The sequence below is a fragment of the Zonotrichia albicollis genome, chromosome 6 (assembly GCF_047830755.1).
Source record: "Zonotrichia albicollis isolate bZonAlb1 chromosome 6, bZonAlb1.hap1, whole genome shotgun sequence".
NCBI classification, from domain to species: domain Eukaryota; kingdom Metazoa; phylum Chordata; class Aves; order Passeriformes; family Passerellidae; genus Zonotrichia; species Zonotrichia albicollis.
In genome coordinates, this window is record NC_133824.1 from 39,161,578 (window position 1) to 39,174,878 (window position 13,301).

Sequence of the window (13,301 nt, forward strand, 5' to 3'; positions counted from 1 at the left end):
AATTAAATGAAGGAATGTAGTTGCTGTGTGTGATTTTAAAGATTTTGTGAAATTCCTTTGTTATTTGCCTCTCCTCTTTTTTTTTTCAATTAATCAATAGTTTAATGAAACATGGAATTTTGGAAACTGCTATACTGCCACTTGCCTGGGAGAAGGAAGCAATATCAAATTGTCTGTCATGACTTGCCCACCTCAGCAACTGAAGCTCTGTGCCAATGGTTTCCCAGTCACAAAACACTCTGATGAAACCGGTTGCTGTGAAGTCTCTGAGTGTCAGTGTAAGTGGCAGGAGAATTCCTCAAATTTATGTTATGTTCAGCTGGGCCTCAAAAAGGAAAAGTCTATCTGGTCAACATCTATATTATGTTCATATCAATTCAGTAGGATACAATGGAACAGAAATCCCATCTGAAATCTTGGCTGTTGAAAGCAGATGTCCTTGCTAGAGTAATTTTTCTTTATCAAACTGGATTTTTGTCTCTGACTGGAAGCAAGTAAAAAGGTTAAAACCAGCTTGTACTTACAGGTAGCTCAGAAGTTGAACTTGAAGCCTGTCCTTCTGTCTTCTAGGTATTTGCAGTGGATGGGGAAATGAGCATTATGTGACTTTTGATGGAGCATATTACCATTTTAAAGAAAACTGCACCTATGTCCTTGTGAAGTCAATTCACCCTGACTCTCACAACTTCTGGATTCACATAGACAACTACTACTGTGCTGCCACTGGTGGGGCAATTTGCTCAATGTCCCTCATCATTTTTTACTCCAACTCTGTTGTTATTCTGACACAAGCAAAGGAACATGGAAAAGAAACAAACTTGGTAAAGTATTGTGTTTAAATGAATTCTCAAAGTTAATTTGCTGTAGTTATATTACTGTACTGCCAAATGTCCTGTGATGACAAAGGATTAAGCTTATAAAACATGGAATGGGTAAGAAATGCAATTGCTTTGCTTCTTCTCTCTCTTTTTTGCTTTGTATCAATAGAATCTGTACATTCTAAAAATCTCAGAAATTATCACATAGCTGAAAATTGTGGTTTTTGTCCTGATAGGAGAATTCAAATATAAATTGCAACATATTAACAAGGAATATTAGACAACTGCTTAAATGACTGACAGACACCATTTGGTGCACCTAAGGTCTGAATTTGTGCCACTCTGCTTTCCAGCTGCACTAATCATGTTCCTTACTCAATGAAGGAGCACCCATAAAAAATTTTTATTTCTTTTCTTTTAGATTTTGTTTGATGACAAGAAAGTTGTTCCAGACATTTTTAAGAATGGTATCAGGATAACCAGTTCTGGCCTTTATGCCATAATTGAAATACCTGAATTAGAGGTATACATCTCCTATAGTCGACTTGCCTTTTACATAAAACTCCCTTTCAGCAAGTTTTATAACAATACCATGGGACTCTGTGGTGAGTGTCCTCATCAGCTGACAAAAATTATTGCTCTGAATTTTCCTCCTTCTATCTCTCATTCTCTTGTAAAATCTCTGAATGCTTGCAACTTCACTATTTCTCACAAATATTAATAAATTTATTTAATGGAAAGACACTGTCGGGGAATGTAGGTTTAAGTCATATCTTTCATTCTGTTCACAGTCTGTTGGGGGATGGAGATAGAATTTTTCTAGGGCCTTCCTTTTCATCATATCTACTTCATATAGGAATGTAGGAACTGTGGAGAGTCCTGTGCCATCTCAGTTTTTCTGGCCACCAGAAGAACTGTATCAGCCAACACATCAATTCTGGTTTTCATGAGTAGTTGGCAAACTGTTTCTCTGAGCCTTCACTTCCTAGAAACAGTTTGTGGGAATTTATCCAGAACCCCATGTGTTGCTCCCTTCACACAAGGAAGAGAACTTCCCCCCAGATTTTCTCTAAAAGCAGCTTCATCAGCATCAACTGTCCTTGAACTGTCATTTTTATATTGCTACCAGGTACCTGCACCAACCAGAAGTCTGATGATGCTATGAAGAGGAATGGTGAGGTTGTCAAGTCCTTCAAAAAGATGGCACTAGATTGGAAAGTTCCATATCCTACCAACAGATACTGTAACCCTGGTGTCTCACAGCCATCGAAGACTGACGATCATCAGCATTGTGTGCCTTCTAATCTGTGTAAAATCATCTGGTAAGGCAACTCCCAAAAGTATCAGAAAAAAAAAAATCCACAGGGAAATTACATTCTTCACTAAATGGCTTGGGTGAACTGATTCTAGGATATGAAGAAAATACAAAGTTTTGCATACCTTGTGAAACTGAGCAGTGATCTGATGTGTGTGCTTTTGAGCTTGGCAGATATTTTTAAACTGCATCAGCAAAATCAGTCCTCTCTTAATTGTGTCTGCTGCTTGGCACTCCCTCTGCCTGTCAGTTCTGGAAAAGGCAAGTGGGAATTAGCTAAAATTTAGTATCTTAAAGCTCTGAATTATATGAAACACAGTCAGAATATAGTAAGCAAATATATGTGTCTGTTTTTAAAACAATTTTGTGGTTTAAAGCAGGATTTTCAAACATGCTGGCATAAAAACGTCAGCATATAGACTTACAGCTATGAGCTGTGCAGGAGCCTTTGCAGGTAGCAGTCCAACACAATATTGTTTCCTTTCAAAGCTTTGTAAAGAATGGCAGGTAAAGCTCATTCTTTATGAAGCTGTGGGGGTGCGTTGCCTATGAGAACAATTTGTAGTTGTTCCTTGAGGTTTTGCCCGGAGCAGGGGGGGTGGTTTGGCTCTGAGTTGAATTCTTCCCTGGAAGCAGCCCAAGGTTTCTCTCTCTGCTTTGTGCAGGACCCTGACGGAGTGCCACAGCGTGGTGCTCCCCCAACCGTACTACGAGGCGTGCGTGGCCAGCGGGTGCTCGGAGGAGCAGCCCAGCACCGAGTGCCAGAGCGTGCAGACCTACGCGGCGCTCTGCGGCCTCCACGGCGTCTGCGTGCCCTGGCGGGGCCTGGCGGGCGGGCGCTGCGGTGAGCCTGGGAACGGGCCGCGGCTTAGCGCGGAAAACACCCCCTGGGGAGAAGCGAGTCTGCTCTGCCCTCCCTCCCCTGCTGCTCCGGACCTGAGAAACAGCAGGGACAAACCAACGAGGTTGTTCCAGCCCAGACCTGGTGCAAAACAAGGGGGAACCAGCCCCACGGTGTCTCCTGCGTAGCTCAGCCGCGGTGTTGTGTGTGTTCCCCGCAGCTTGGGCGCTAGATGGCAACGCACCGCTTCCTCTGCTCGGGCCGCCCCGTGAATCAGGGCGAGCCCTGCTGCCCCTGGCGCTCGCCCCTTGCTGCCCCATGGGCCCCTCAGGGCGAGCCCTGCTGCTCCTGGCGCTCGCCCCTTGCTGCCCCATGGGCCCCTCAGGGCGAGCCCTGCTGCCCCTGGCGCTCGCCCCTTGCTGCCCCATGGGCCCCTCAGGGCGAGCCCTGCTGCTCCTGGCGCTCGCCCCTTGCTGCCCCATGGGCCCCTTTGGCTGCAGGGCCCCCTTGCCGCGCCGTGCCGACCCGGGAGGTGGCCGCGGTAGCTGGGCTTTGTCCCTCCGTGTCCCTGCATCGGAGGGTACACCTGGATCTGGGCTTCTTAACTTGTGTGTTGCAATGTTCCACAGAGGCCAGCTGTCCTCGGGATCAGGTGTACAAGCCGTGCGGGGAAGCAAAAAGAAACACTTGCTTCAGCAGGTGGGTCATTTCCATAAGGCGGTTTTCAACTCCGTAATGTGAAGATTGCCAGGGAAATTTGAAATTCACATTCCCTTGGGATTTAGGTGCCTTGATTGCCCTGGGCAATTTTTGCCTCTCATTCATTCTCATTTATATTCTGTTTGTGCAGAGGAGTTGTTCCGAACACCCTTCCTTCCCAAAATAGCACACCAGTGTTTGTTGAAGGATGCTACTGTCCTGATGGAAAAATTCTGCTGAATGATCATGATGGCATTTGTGTGTCAGTTTGTGGTAAGAAATGGTATAAATGGTGCTGTGGGAAATGGGGGTCAGAGCCTGACTAGAAGTGCATATTAAGGGAGTTGTTTTGGGTACAGAGGAAATAGGGTAGATCTTGTTACTGACCCTTTCTGGGGAAGCTGGGAGCATTCCAGATTGAGAGCTTCTGCCTGCTCTTATATGCAAAAGATGCAACTTTCAAAAGAACAAAGAATAGCATGTTTAAGATGCTTTTGTGTTTACAACCTGTGACTTTGCACTCTGAATTTCTCTTGGTGGCTGTTTCTCAGATTTCAATACCTTCCTTCTGTTCCTGTTTTTCTGCTTCTGTTCTTTTCCCTGATGGAGTTACCTTTAAAGTAACATCTAATTCATTTTATAGGTTGCACTGCACAAGATGGGTCAGTGAAACAGGTAAGAGAAAGGAAAATACTGTCTTTATAGTTTATCTGTGTTCTGTGACCTTCTATGAAAATGACTGCATAAGTTATTTCTTTTAATTCTAAGCTTAAAAACCAGTGAACTGCAATGACATTGGGAAGAAAATCAGATTTTATTAATTCCAGAACTTGTTTCTGTACTTGAGGTACAGAAACAGCAGTTTGTGGGAATCAGTTTCCTGGTAGAACTATTAGGCTTTCCTCCTGGAAACACATAAACCTGAAAAGGAAGGTGGCAAATAATACCATTTTTTCTTACTCTTCTCTTCTTCTCCCTCTGGGATTTGAATTGCAATTTTCCTACACAATAAATTCGGTCAACTCAGTCCTACACTGGCTTGCAGCAGGCATTCATTGATTTAATGCTTCCAGGTTTTTCTCTCTGAACTGCTATCCCTCTTGTTTTTATAGCCTAGAGAGGCTTGGGAACATGACTGCCAATACTGTACTTGTGATGAAGCAACCTTGAACATCTCTTGCTTCCCCCGCCCTTGTGCTAAATCTCCACCTGTCAACTGCACAAAAGAAGGCTTTGTACGCAAAATAAAACCACGTCTGGAAGACCCCTGCTGCACAGAGACAGTCTGTGGTGAGCAGATCCTTCACTTGCTGTAGTATGACAATATTTGCCTTTATCAGTAATCCTTAAGTGAGATGTGGTGCCCCACAGCACACTGGTTGTCATTTTTTCCATCTATGTGCCAGGAGCTCTTGCTAGCAGGAGAAAATTCGTCTGGTCCACCTTGTTCTCTAAAATTAGTGCCATGACCTGACAAATATTTACACTGGAAAATCTCCTGTGGATCATTGGGACCAGCAGGTGTTCCACAGGATCCTTTGGCTCTTGTCCTTCTGAGATGAGAGGGTGATCCTTCCCTCTCATCACAGTAAGAGAGGATGTGTTCATTTTCCAGGCTTCCCTAAAGCTTCCTGACATATGTTTGCCCTCAGCTTTGCATTTGCACCGTCCCAGTCCCAAATGCCCATCCCAGCACAGGAGTGGCCTGCTCCTAAACCTGGCCATTCCCAGTATCAATATCAAGATGTAGGACAGAGAATCCTGGCAATGGTAATAGGATGGTTTTTTCCAAGCTCTCTCCATAAGTAACACTGCTGGATGGGAGGTTTTGGCTTACTTTGTCTCTGCTGTGTATTGCAGAATGTGATATAAAAACCTGCATTATCAACAAAACAGGATGTGACTTAGGTTTCCAACCAGTGCTTGCTATATCTGAGGATGGTTGTTGCCCTGTCTTCTCCTGTAGTAAGTACCTTGTTTCCTTAAGATGTTTTATTTGTTCTATTTGATTTTTCTAAATGAGGTAACATCATGGCAGAAGCCTCTTTCTTTTCAGCCTTTACAATTGAGCTATTTTTTCCCTTTATTCCCCCCTCCTTTTTTTTTTTTTTTTTTTTTTTTGTTTGTTTGTTTTTTGGGTTATTTTTGATTTAGAATAACTGGTTAGAGTTCTCTGTATTCATTATTCAGGGAGTGTAAGCTATTGACCATGTACTGAATGGTGGTTAAACTGAACCCATCCAGAAGCTCTGCTGCCAAATTATATTTCCAGATTCACACACATAAGTCCGTTAGCTTTGTTACCAGCACAATAAAGAAAAGTTCAAGTAATTTCAAGTATAGGTAAAAAAACCACAAGGCAAATAAATTTTACTTTATGGAAAAAACCAGGGTATAGAATTATCCCCACTTAATGCATATCATCTAAGCAGATGCTACATATGGGCTTCTGAATACCAAATATCACCATGTACTAGTTGCTTTTTCCCCCCTCTTGTACGGGCTATTAAGTTCAGCTCTACTCTTTGACTTCTCTAAATCACTCACAATTCAGAGATGAGTACAGAAACTGCATCATTCCTAGCACAACCTTTTCATTTTTTTTCTTACAGTACCAAAAGGTGTATGTGTTTCTGAAGGAGTTGAATTTAAGGTAGGCCTTCTTCCACACACTTCTTCCTAGGAGTTAATGTTGCTTGAGTCAGAATTATCTGAAGTTCTTGTTTTCAACACTCATACAAAAAGCAGGATTAGAATGGCTTGTAATTCTTCCCTGCCAGTAGTCTCCCTTCCAACACCAAGCAATCTGTGATTCTGGGAGAGGTTATTCAATAGGTAATGCTAGAAACCAGTAACTTGCTTGCTAAAAGAGATCTTACCTACACTTTAGAACCAATGGGTCAGAATTGTAATGAAACACAAATTTTAAAGCTCGTTGAATGTTGTAAGATTACTGCTTGCTCAAACTGTCCAGAAATGCTTGAAATTTATGAAAACTCGTTTAACATCATTGATACACTCAGGAATGTCAGCCTTGTCTTCATTTTGTGATACCAATGGTGAAGTTTTAGAGATCTGGATGTGTATTCATTTCAGGAAATTCTTCCAAAAGTAAACCTCATAAGCATTAGTTTTTTCAATTGGCCAGGGGGATGTTTATTCCAGAACCCTCTGAATTCTTGTCATGGTTTTCTTTCTCCCCTATATTTCCAGCCAGGGGCAGTGGTGCCTAAAAGCTCTTGTGAGAACTGTGTGTGCACGGATGAGCAGGATCCCGTGACACAGACCAACCGCATCCAGTGCCTTCCTGTGCAGTGCCAAACCACCTGTCAGCAGGTCAGCACCTCCTTGGCCATAATGCCTGATAGGTTGAAACAGGGACAGTGCAACTGCTTTATCCGTGCAACACAGCAGGATAGACTCTTCTATTAATTGCTTTGTAAAGTCCTTTTTAGGGTGCTGTTATTTTTGCTCCAGCAAATTTAAGAGGTCACCCTTGGAAAAGTGCTCTGAGGGAAAATGATTGCAAACCTGTTAAAGTCTGACTGCTGAAAGATGTTTGTGTCATTCTGTTCATGTTGTCCATTGTCAGCTCATAAATGAAGATTGTGAGGAAACTGCACAGTGGTTTATATCTTTCCAGACACTTCCACTTGTGGATGGGGAATACTCAATTACTCCTCATTACTTGTGAGAATTAGCACTCAAGTTGTTCAGTCTGTTACTGAATATAAGTAGGGTGGTTGCTTTTCCATTCATGCCCAGATAAGGACAGATGCATCACCAATGTTAAAAATGGACAAAACCTTTCATTACACTTTTTACTGAAGCGACCACCTCCACAGCCACCAGAACACCAATGCATACCTAAAACACGGGGAGAAAATCTTCACATGTCTGACATCAATAGTTCTGGTAGATAATGATATCAGACCAAGCACTGGTGGCAGATTGTGCAAGTAATCATGTGCTAAATTAATTTATTTCACCTCTTTTTTGTGTTAGTCTGAAGAGAAGAGTAGTCAATGACAGGGTCTTCACAGCAACTGAAGTACCCAGAAGTCATTATTCAGTAAGGCAGAAAAATTACCAGCTTTGATTGTCAGGCTTAATGTGGTTCCAACAGATTTCAAAAGACAACAAAATTGAAACCAGAAGTCTGGCTCATTTCCTCTGCCATCTTCAGTGTAGCTTTGATCCAAAGATGCTTCAGCAACAAGACACAGATTAAGATGGATAAATTGAAACTTTTTTCCCACAGGGTTTTCACTACGTGGAAGAGAAGGGTCAGTGCTGCAGCCAGTGCCAGCAAGTGGCATGTGTGGCAAATTTTCCTTTTGGCAATGTGACCATTGAGGTAAGCACTCCCTTGCTCTGCACACAAGGCTGAACTATCAAAAAGACTTCAGCATTTTTTCAATCGATGCCATGCATTTCAAGGCTGGGAGGACCTCAAGGAGATGTAAAAAAGTCTGTGTTTCCAAAGTGAATGTAGATGTTTATACAGCTGTTCCCTGCTGTGTGGATTTCATAGGCACTACCATGCTTACAATTATATTCTCTGTCAGGAATGGAAATCATGTTACCTCCACTTCTCTTGACATGAAATAGCAAGAAAGAATTTAGAAGGGATGGTGACATGGTGTGATACTGCTTTTGCAGAGATACGTTGTGCTGGCTTCACATCACACTGCTTCCATCTGAAGCAGTTTCATTGTCTTGCCCTGAAGATACAGGGATACGGTGTGAGCAAGCTGATATAGCTGTGCTGCCACTGGTTCTGAATTTGCTGAGGCAGAAGTCAAGTGACACAGCTGCTGTAGTGTTGTGTGACTTGGTAACACACACAGCTAAAACATCGTGTCTTGTGAATGTAGCGTTGTGTAGGCAGAAGCTGAGCCTTTTAGGGATGGACTTGATGATCCTACCCTCGATGATATGGCTTGGTCTTTTCTACCCTTAATGATACCATGATTTCATGATTCTAGCTTTTTTTGGTTTTATTACAGCCTGCTACTCCTGTGTATGGTTAATGATGCTGTTTCAACCAGTGGCTTGTCTTACATGCAGTTGCTTCTCTGACAGCTCTTGTGTTCTGCATATTTTCTATTTCATCCTTTTATTCCTTGATAATTTATCTTACAAGCTAGATTTTTCTGTTCCAATATATAGTTTTTATCTATACATGACGAGGCTTTGCAGTTATACATTAGTCTCTATTGCAAAGACATTTGTTTCTCTTTCATTCCTTTTAAAAATATTAAAAAAAGAAAATTGCTGAAATCCATTGAAAGAGTTATTTTTCTTTTGTGTATATTTCAGCCCACAAACATTAGCACACCTACCTTCTGACATTTCTGCTAATACCTTTATGCTCATTCTGCCATTCTTTCATTCTTTCCCCCGGGAGGCCACAGAAGTGATTTTGCATAGACTGGTAGTGGGTGAGCTTGGTACATAATTTGTAGATGTGAGTTGCAGACATCTCAGTCCTTTCAGAGTGATATGAGCAACCCAGTCTCTGCCAGTTCATTGACTTTATTACTGTTTCAGTTTTCTAATTTTTTTGCTATACTCCATTGGCTTGGGGGTTTTGTTTGTTTGTTTTTGGTTTTGTTTTTTAATTTTTTTTTTCTGTTTTTATCAGGTTGGAAAGAGTTATAAAGATCCATATGACAACTGTACTCACTACACATGCACTGAATCAGCAGGCCAGTTTTCCTTGACTAGTACAATAAAGGTCTGCCTGCCATTTGAAGAAGCAAACTGCGTGCCAGTAAGTAATTTACAGCCAGAGAAAGACTTCTGTAGTGAGCCTTGATCCTGGCTGGGAGTTATAGTTGCTGAGTATTTCTTGATCTTTCCTTGTTTGAAAGAAATGTGCTTTTCCAGCCCTGTGTCCCGTAGAAATAAGCAAACAAGCCCACCATTTGCATTGTTGTGGGATAAGCATTAGAACTTGAAAAAGAAGGGTATTGGAGCAATAGCAGGGAAGGATTTTCATCATTTGAGAAACATCAGTGTTATAAAATGCAATTGAACAAGTGGTGACTCATCATGGATCCTTGTGGGACTGATGAACAAAATGTCTCCTGATATGTGGTGTCCCATTAAGCGGGGAAATGGAACATGAATGAGCAAGGGGTAATATTCATACCCAGGCTTTCAGCTATTGGTGGTTTCCAGTAACTTTCAGTAGCACTTTGGGACTTCACAGCAGATCGAAGCAGGGACTAGGACAGCCATGTACTTGAGTTTGTTCTGGGGTGGGCTCTGTCCAGCCCAGGCTGCTCAATTCTAGGGACAACTGGCAATCTCTGTCTCTGGCTGGGGTTTTTATTCTGGCTTCAATAGGACCTAAATAAGATCAGGTATGTGTTACAGGGCATCTTATCTCGCTTGTGAGAGAATATGTAGTTCTATAAAAATTCTCTCCCTTCCTTGCTGGGTGATTTGTTCTGCTTTGGGTTCTTTAAGCAGCTTTATATATAATTGGTACGCAAGTAGGTCTGATGAGGAATTTGTATAGATTAGAGATGAGGGACTGTAACTGAGCTCTCATCATTGCTACTGTGTGCTTAGGACTACATGCATCTGAACTGACTGTTCTGGTTACTTTCAATACAGGGGACAGTTGAGGTGTCTTCAGATGGCTGTTGTAAGACATGTGAGTGCATTAAATCACTGCTTCTGTGTTCCAATACTGTTTGGTCCTTCCCTGCTTGTAGCCCTGTTTCTGCATGGATTGAGAGCCTGCAGATTCCACAGACTGAAAGACAGTTTTACAGCAGCAGAGCTGTTCTGTACCTCACAGCCAAGACTAAAAATCTGCCTTATTCTTCCAGTGGGAACACTAAAATTTTTTATCTCCTTTTCTGTGTTTTTAAATAACTGAATTACTGTTAGCTTGAACTATACTCCTGATAAGAAAACTTGTAGAAGATATTCTCCGTGTTCTTGCATCTGCAAATTGCATAGAAATAAACTTTTGGGGTTTTTTTTCTGTAGCATCCACTCAGAAATCCCAGGTTGTTATAGAGCCACATAGGTAATTTATAGCCATGTTAGAAAAACCTAAACCCTTCATGCCTCCTTTAGATATTGATTCAACAGTATCTTTACATGCTAAAGCTAGTCCACAAATGGAAAAGTACATTGACTGGTGGGGAATCATTTTGCTGAATTAATGCCTCTTCACACTCTCATTTGTGGGTTTGGTTGTGCGTTTGAACTGTGAGAAATTTTACTAGGATGAATTGTCCTTGGTGTACTAGCAGATACCTTTCAAAACATTTGTTCCCCAGTCTGAAGAAGCTTAACAGAAGCATTCTTCTGCCCAGGTATTGACCTGCCACACAAATGCAAACGCAATGTGAAGGAGCAGTACATCGTCCATGGCAACTGCAAGTCAGCTGCTCCTGTCCCAGTGCCCTTTTGTGAAGGGATGTGCAGTACCTACTCCGTGTAAGTAGGAAGCCTTTCTCTGTCCTTGTCTGTGGCTTGTCTTCCTGGGCTCTTGTCACCAGTGGGCTGCTGCTGTTTGTCCCCTTCCTGCTGTTTGTTGGGAAACTGGATGTGCAGAAGAAGAGTCATTAACAATGGCTTCAGTGTGATAGAGTGCCTTATCTTAGTCAGGAAAATGGATCCCCTGGGAAAGATGTCAGCTACATTTATTGAACCTGCTCTTAAGCATGTTGTTGTATGGTTTTTGAACAGCTCTAGGAGGCTTTCCTACCTTTTGTTCTCTGCATGAATTGCTCCTTTCTGTCTTGCTAGAATGGGCCTAATCCAAAATCCACTGAAGTTACTGGGATTTTCCCCACTGTTGTCAAAGGATCTGGCCCTGCATGGCCAATAGGATCCTGAGGAAAGGCTGTTATGAATAAGCAGAAGAATAGACACGAAATTTTGCTCCTTGGTAGTACGTGCATTTGGAGCAGTAAGTACAGATGAGCTTGGGAAGACCACAGGCAGCAGACTGATATGAAAAATCTCATTTCTATAGGTATTCTTTGGAGGCCAGTGAAATGGAACACAAATGCACATGCTGCCATGAAAAAAGAAGTCACAAAGTGAAGGTGGAACTGGTTTGCTCAAACCATAAAACAGTCCAGTTCACATATGTGTACATAGATGAATGTGGATGTGTGGAAACAAAATGCCCAAAGAGGATAACATGAGTATGAACTAAAGGAAACATTTCATCCCCCATTTAATCCTTCCCTAGCAAGTGAGTAGTTTAGAAAACAGCTGCAAGTAACCTTCAAATGACCATAGTAACGCTTTTTCTTTCTGGTATTATATGCAGTTATGGAAATTAGCTAAGATTTTACTCTAAATGTTTGTAGAATAAACTGCATTTCAAAGAGGACTTGTTCTCATGTTTCAGTGATGCTGCTAACGGGGCAAAGTGGCTGATGTCTTTTATCTTATACTGATACATATACCAAGGTTATTGCAAGACACTCTAGAGACAGCTGATGCCTTTCAAAAGTCCTGCCTGAAGAAAGTGCACATTTTTAAACCATAACCACATGTATTTCATTTCCCTTAGAAGTGAAACAACAATCACTTCCACAGCTGCAGTTCACCCAGAGGCAGGACTTGGCTCTGGGCCACATTTCTGTTCTTCTCCCCAGTGGTCCCAAATCCACTTTGGCTGTGACTCTGGGTCACTGGAAGAAGTCAAGGTGGCTTTTTTCCCTTCCTCACTGGGAGCACTGTATCAGGAGTGTAAAAACATGGCTCTTACATGTACACGACAAAGTGAATATATTTGCACCCTTATTGGGAGTCCTTATCTCACAGGGGGTTTTTCTTATTTGCCAACATCAAGCCCTCATGTATGTGTTAGTTCAGTCTCACTACTGGTTGCGTGACTGTGATTTGTGTTACAAATAATTGGTTCTCAGCTAGCATGCCCAGTGGTACTGGTGACAGTATTTCATGTGAACAGGGGTGCAGATGAGCCAACAATACCTTGAGAGTGCACAAGGAAGGCAGATGGTTCTGTTATTTGAGCAATTTGTGTTTTGTGGTGAAGGAGAACTGAAGAGTGTGACTTTCTTAGTGTCCTGCTGCCTGCTGAGGAGGCTTTTTGAGAATTGTTTTGCAGGGAATGCTTTTGAACTGACCAAGTAGATGTGATACTCATTATACTTCAGCTTTCCATTTTTAAAGTGTTGCAGCTTTTGAGCCCCAAAGAATCTTTAATTTGATTATTTTTCATAATAAATCCTTCCAGCAGATGTCATGGTTCTTTGATGTATACTGTCTCATCATGGTGTTACTGATCTTAAAATTGTGGGAATCCTTGACGTTGCTTTATTATAAGTTTTAGGAACCTCCAAATAATTCAGCTAACTCTCTGTGCAATGCAGCTCCCTTGGAAGGCACAATTGCTTGACTGAGGCTTATGTACAAATTTCACATTAGTCCAGAAAACTGTTTTTATTGATACAAATCAAGTGCACAAATGCTTTTGCAATGCAAAGAACAGCACCAAAAAAAAAGCCATCCCTTCCTTTCCTCCTTGCCTTTCCCTGAGGGGAAGAGGTCATTCTTGACTGCTTTTGTCATCAGATAGTAAGTAGGCTTTGGAAGTGGTCATATACACACTCATGCAAAT

General features: G+C 42.1%; 1 protein-coding gene across 1 annotated transcript in view; it reads left to right on the forward strand.

The window, feature by feature from the left end:
• Positions 1 to 12,867, forward strand: part of LOC102075266 (mucin-5B) — a 42,316-nt gene extending 29,449 nt beyond the window's left edge. The window contains exons 31-47 of the mRNA XM_005496276.4: positions 101 to 278; positions 571 to 821; positions 1,240 to 1,423; positions 1,948 to 2,140; positions 2,799 to 2,977; positions 3,604 to 3,673; positions 3,825 to 3,946; positions 4,317 to 4,348; positions 4,786 to 4,963; positions 5,534 to 5,638; positions 6,286 to 6,326; positions 6,887 to 7,009; positions 7,935 to 8,030; positions 9,321 to 9,449; positions 10,301 to 10,340; positions 11,014 to 11,137; positions 11,679 to 12,867. Coding sequence (XP_005496333.2) covers positions 101 to 278; positions 571 to 821; positions 1,240 to 1,423; positions 1,948 to 2,140; positions 2,799 to 2,977; positions 3,604 to 3,673; positions 3,825 to 3,946; positions 4,317 to 4,348; positions 4,786 to 4,963; positions 5,534 to 5,638; positions 6,286 to 6,326; positions 6,887 to 7,009; positions 7,935 to 8,030; positions 9,321 to 9,449; positions 10,301 to 10,340; positions 11,014 to 11,137; positions 11,679 to 11,853 — 2,220 coding nt within the window. The 3' untranslated portion in view covers positions 11,854 to 12,867. The remainder of the gene's footprint in view (positions 1 to 100; positions 279 to 570; positions 822 to 1,239; positions 1,424 to 1,947; positions 2,141 to 2,798; positions 2,978 to 3,603; positions 3,674 to 3,824; positions 3,947 to 4,316; positions 4,349 to 4,785; positions 4,964 to 5,533; positions 5,639 to 6,285; positions 6,327 to 6,886; positions 7,010 to 7,934; positions 8,031 to 9,320; positions 9,450 to 10,300; positions 10,341 to 11,013; positions 11,138 to 11,678) is intronic.
• Positions 12,868 to 13,301: the final 434 nt, after the last annotated feature.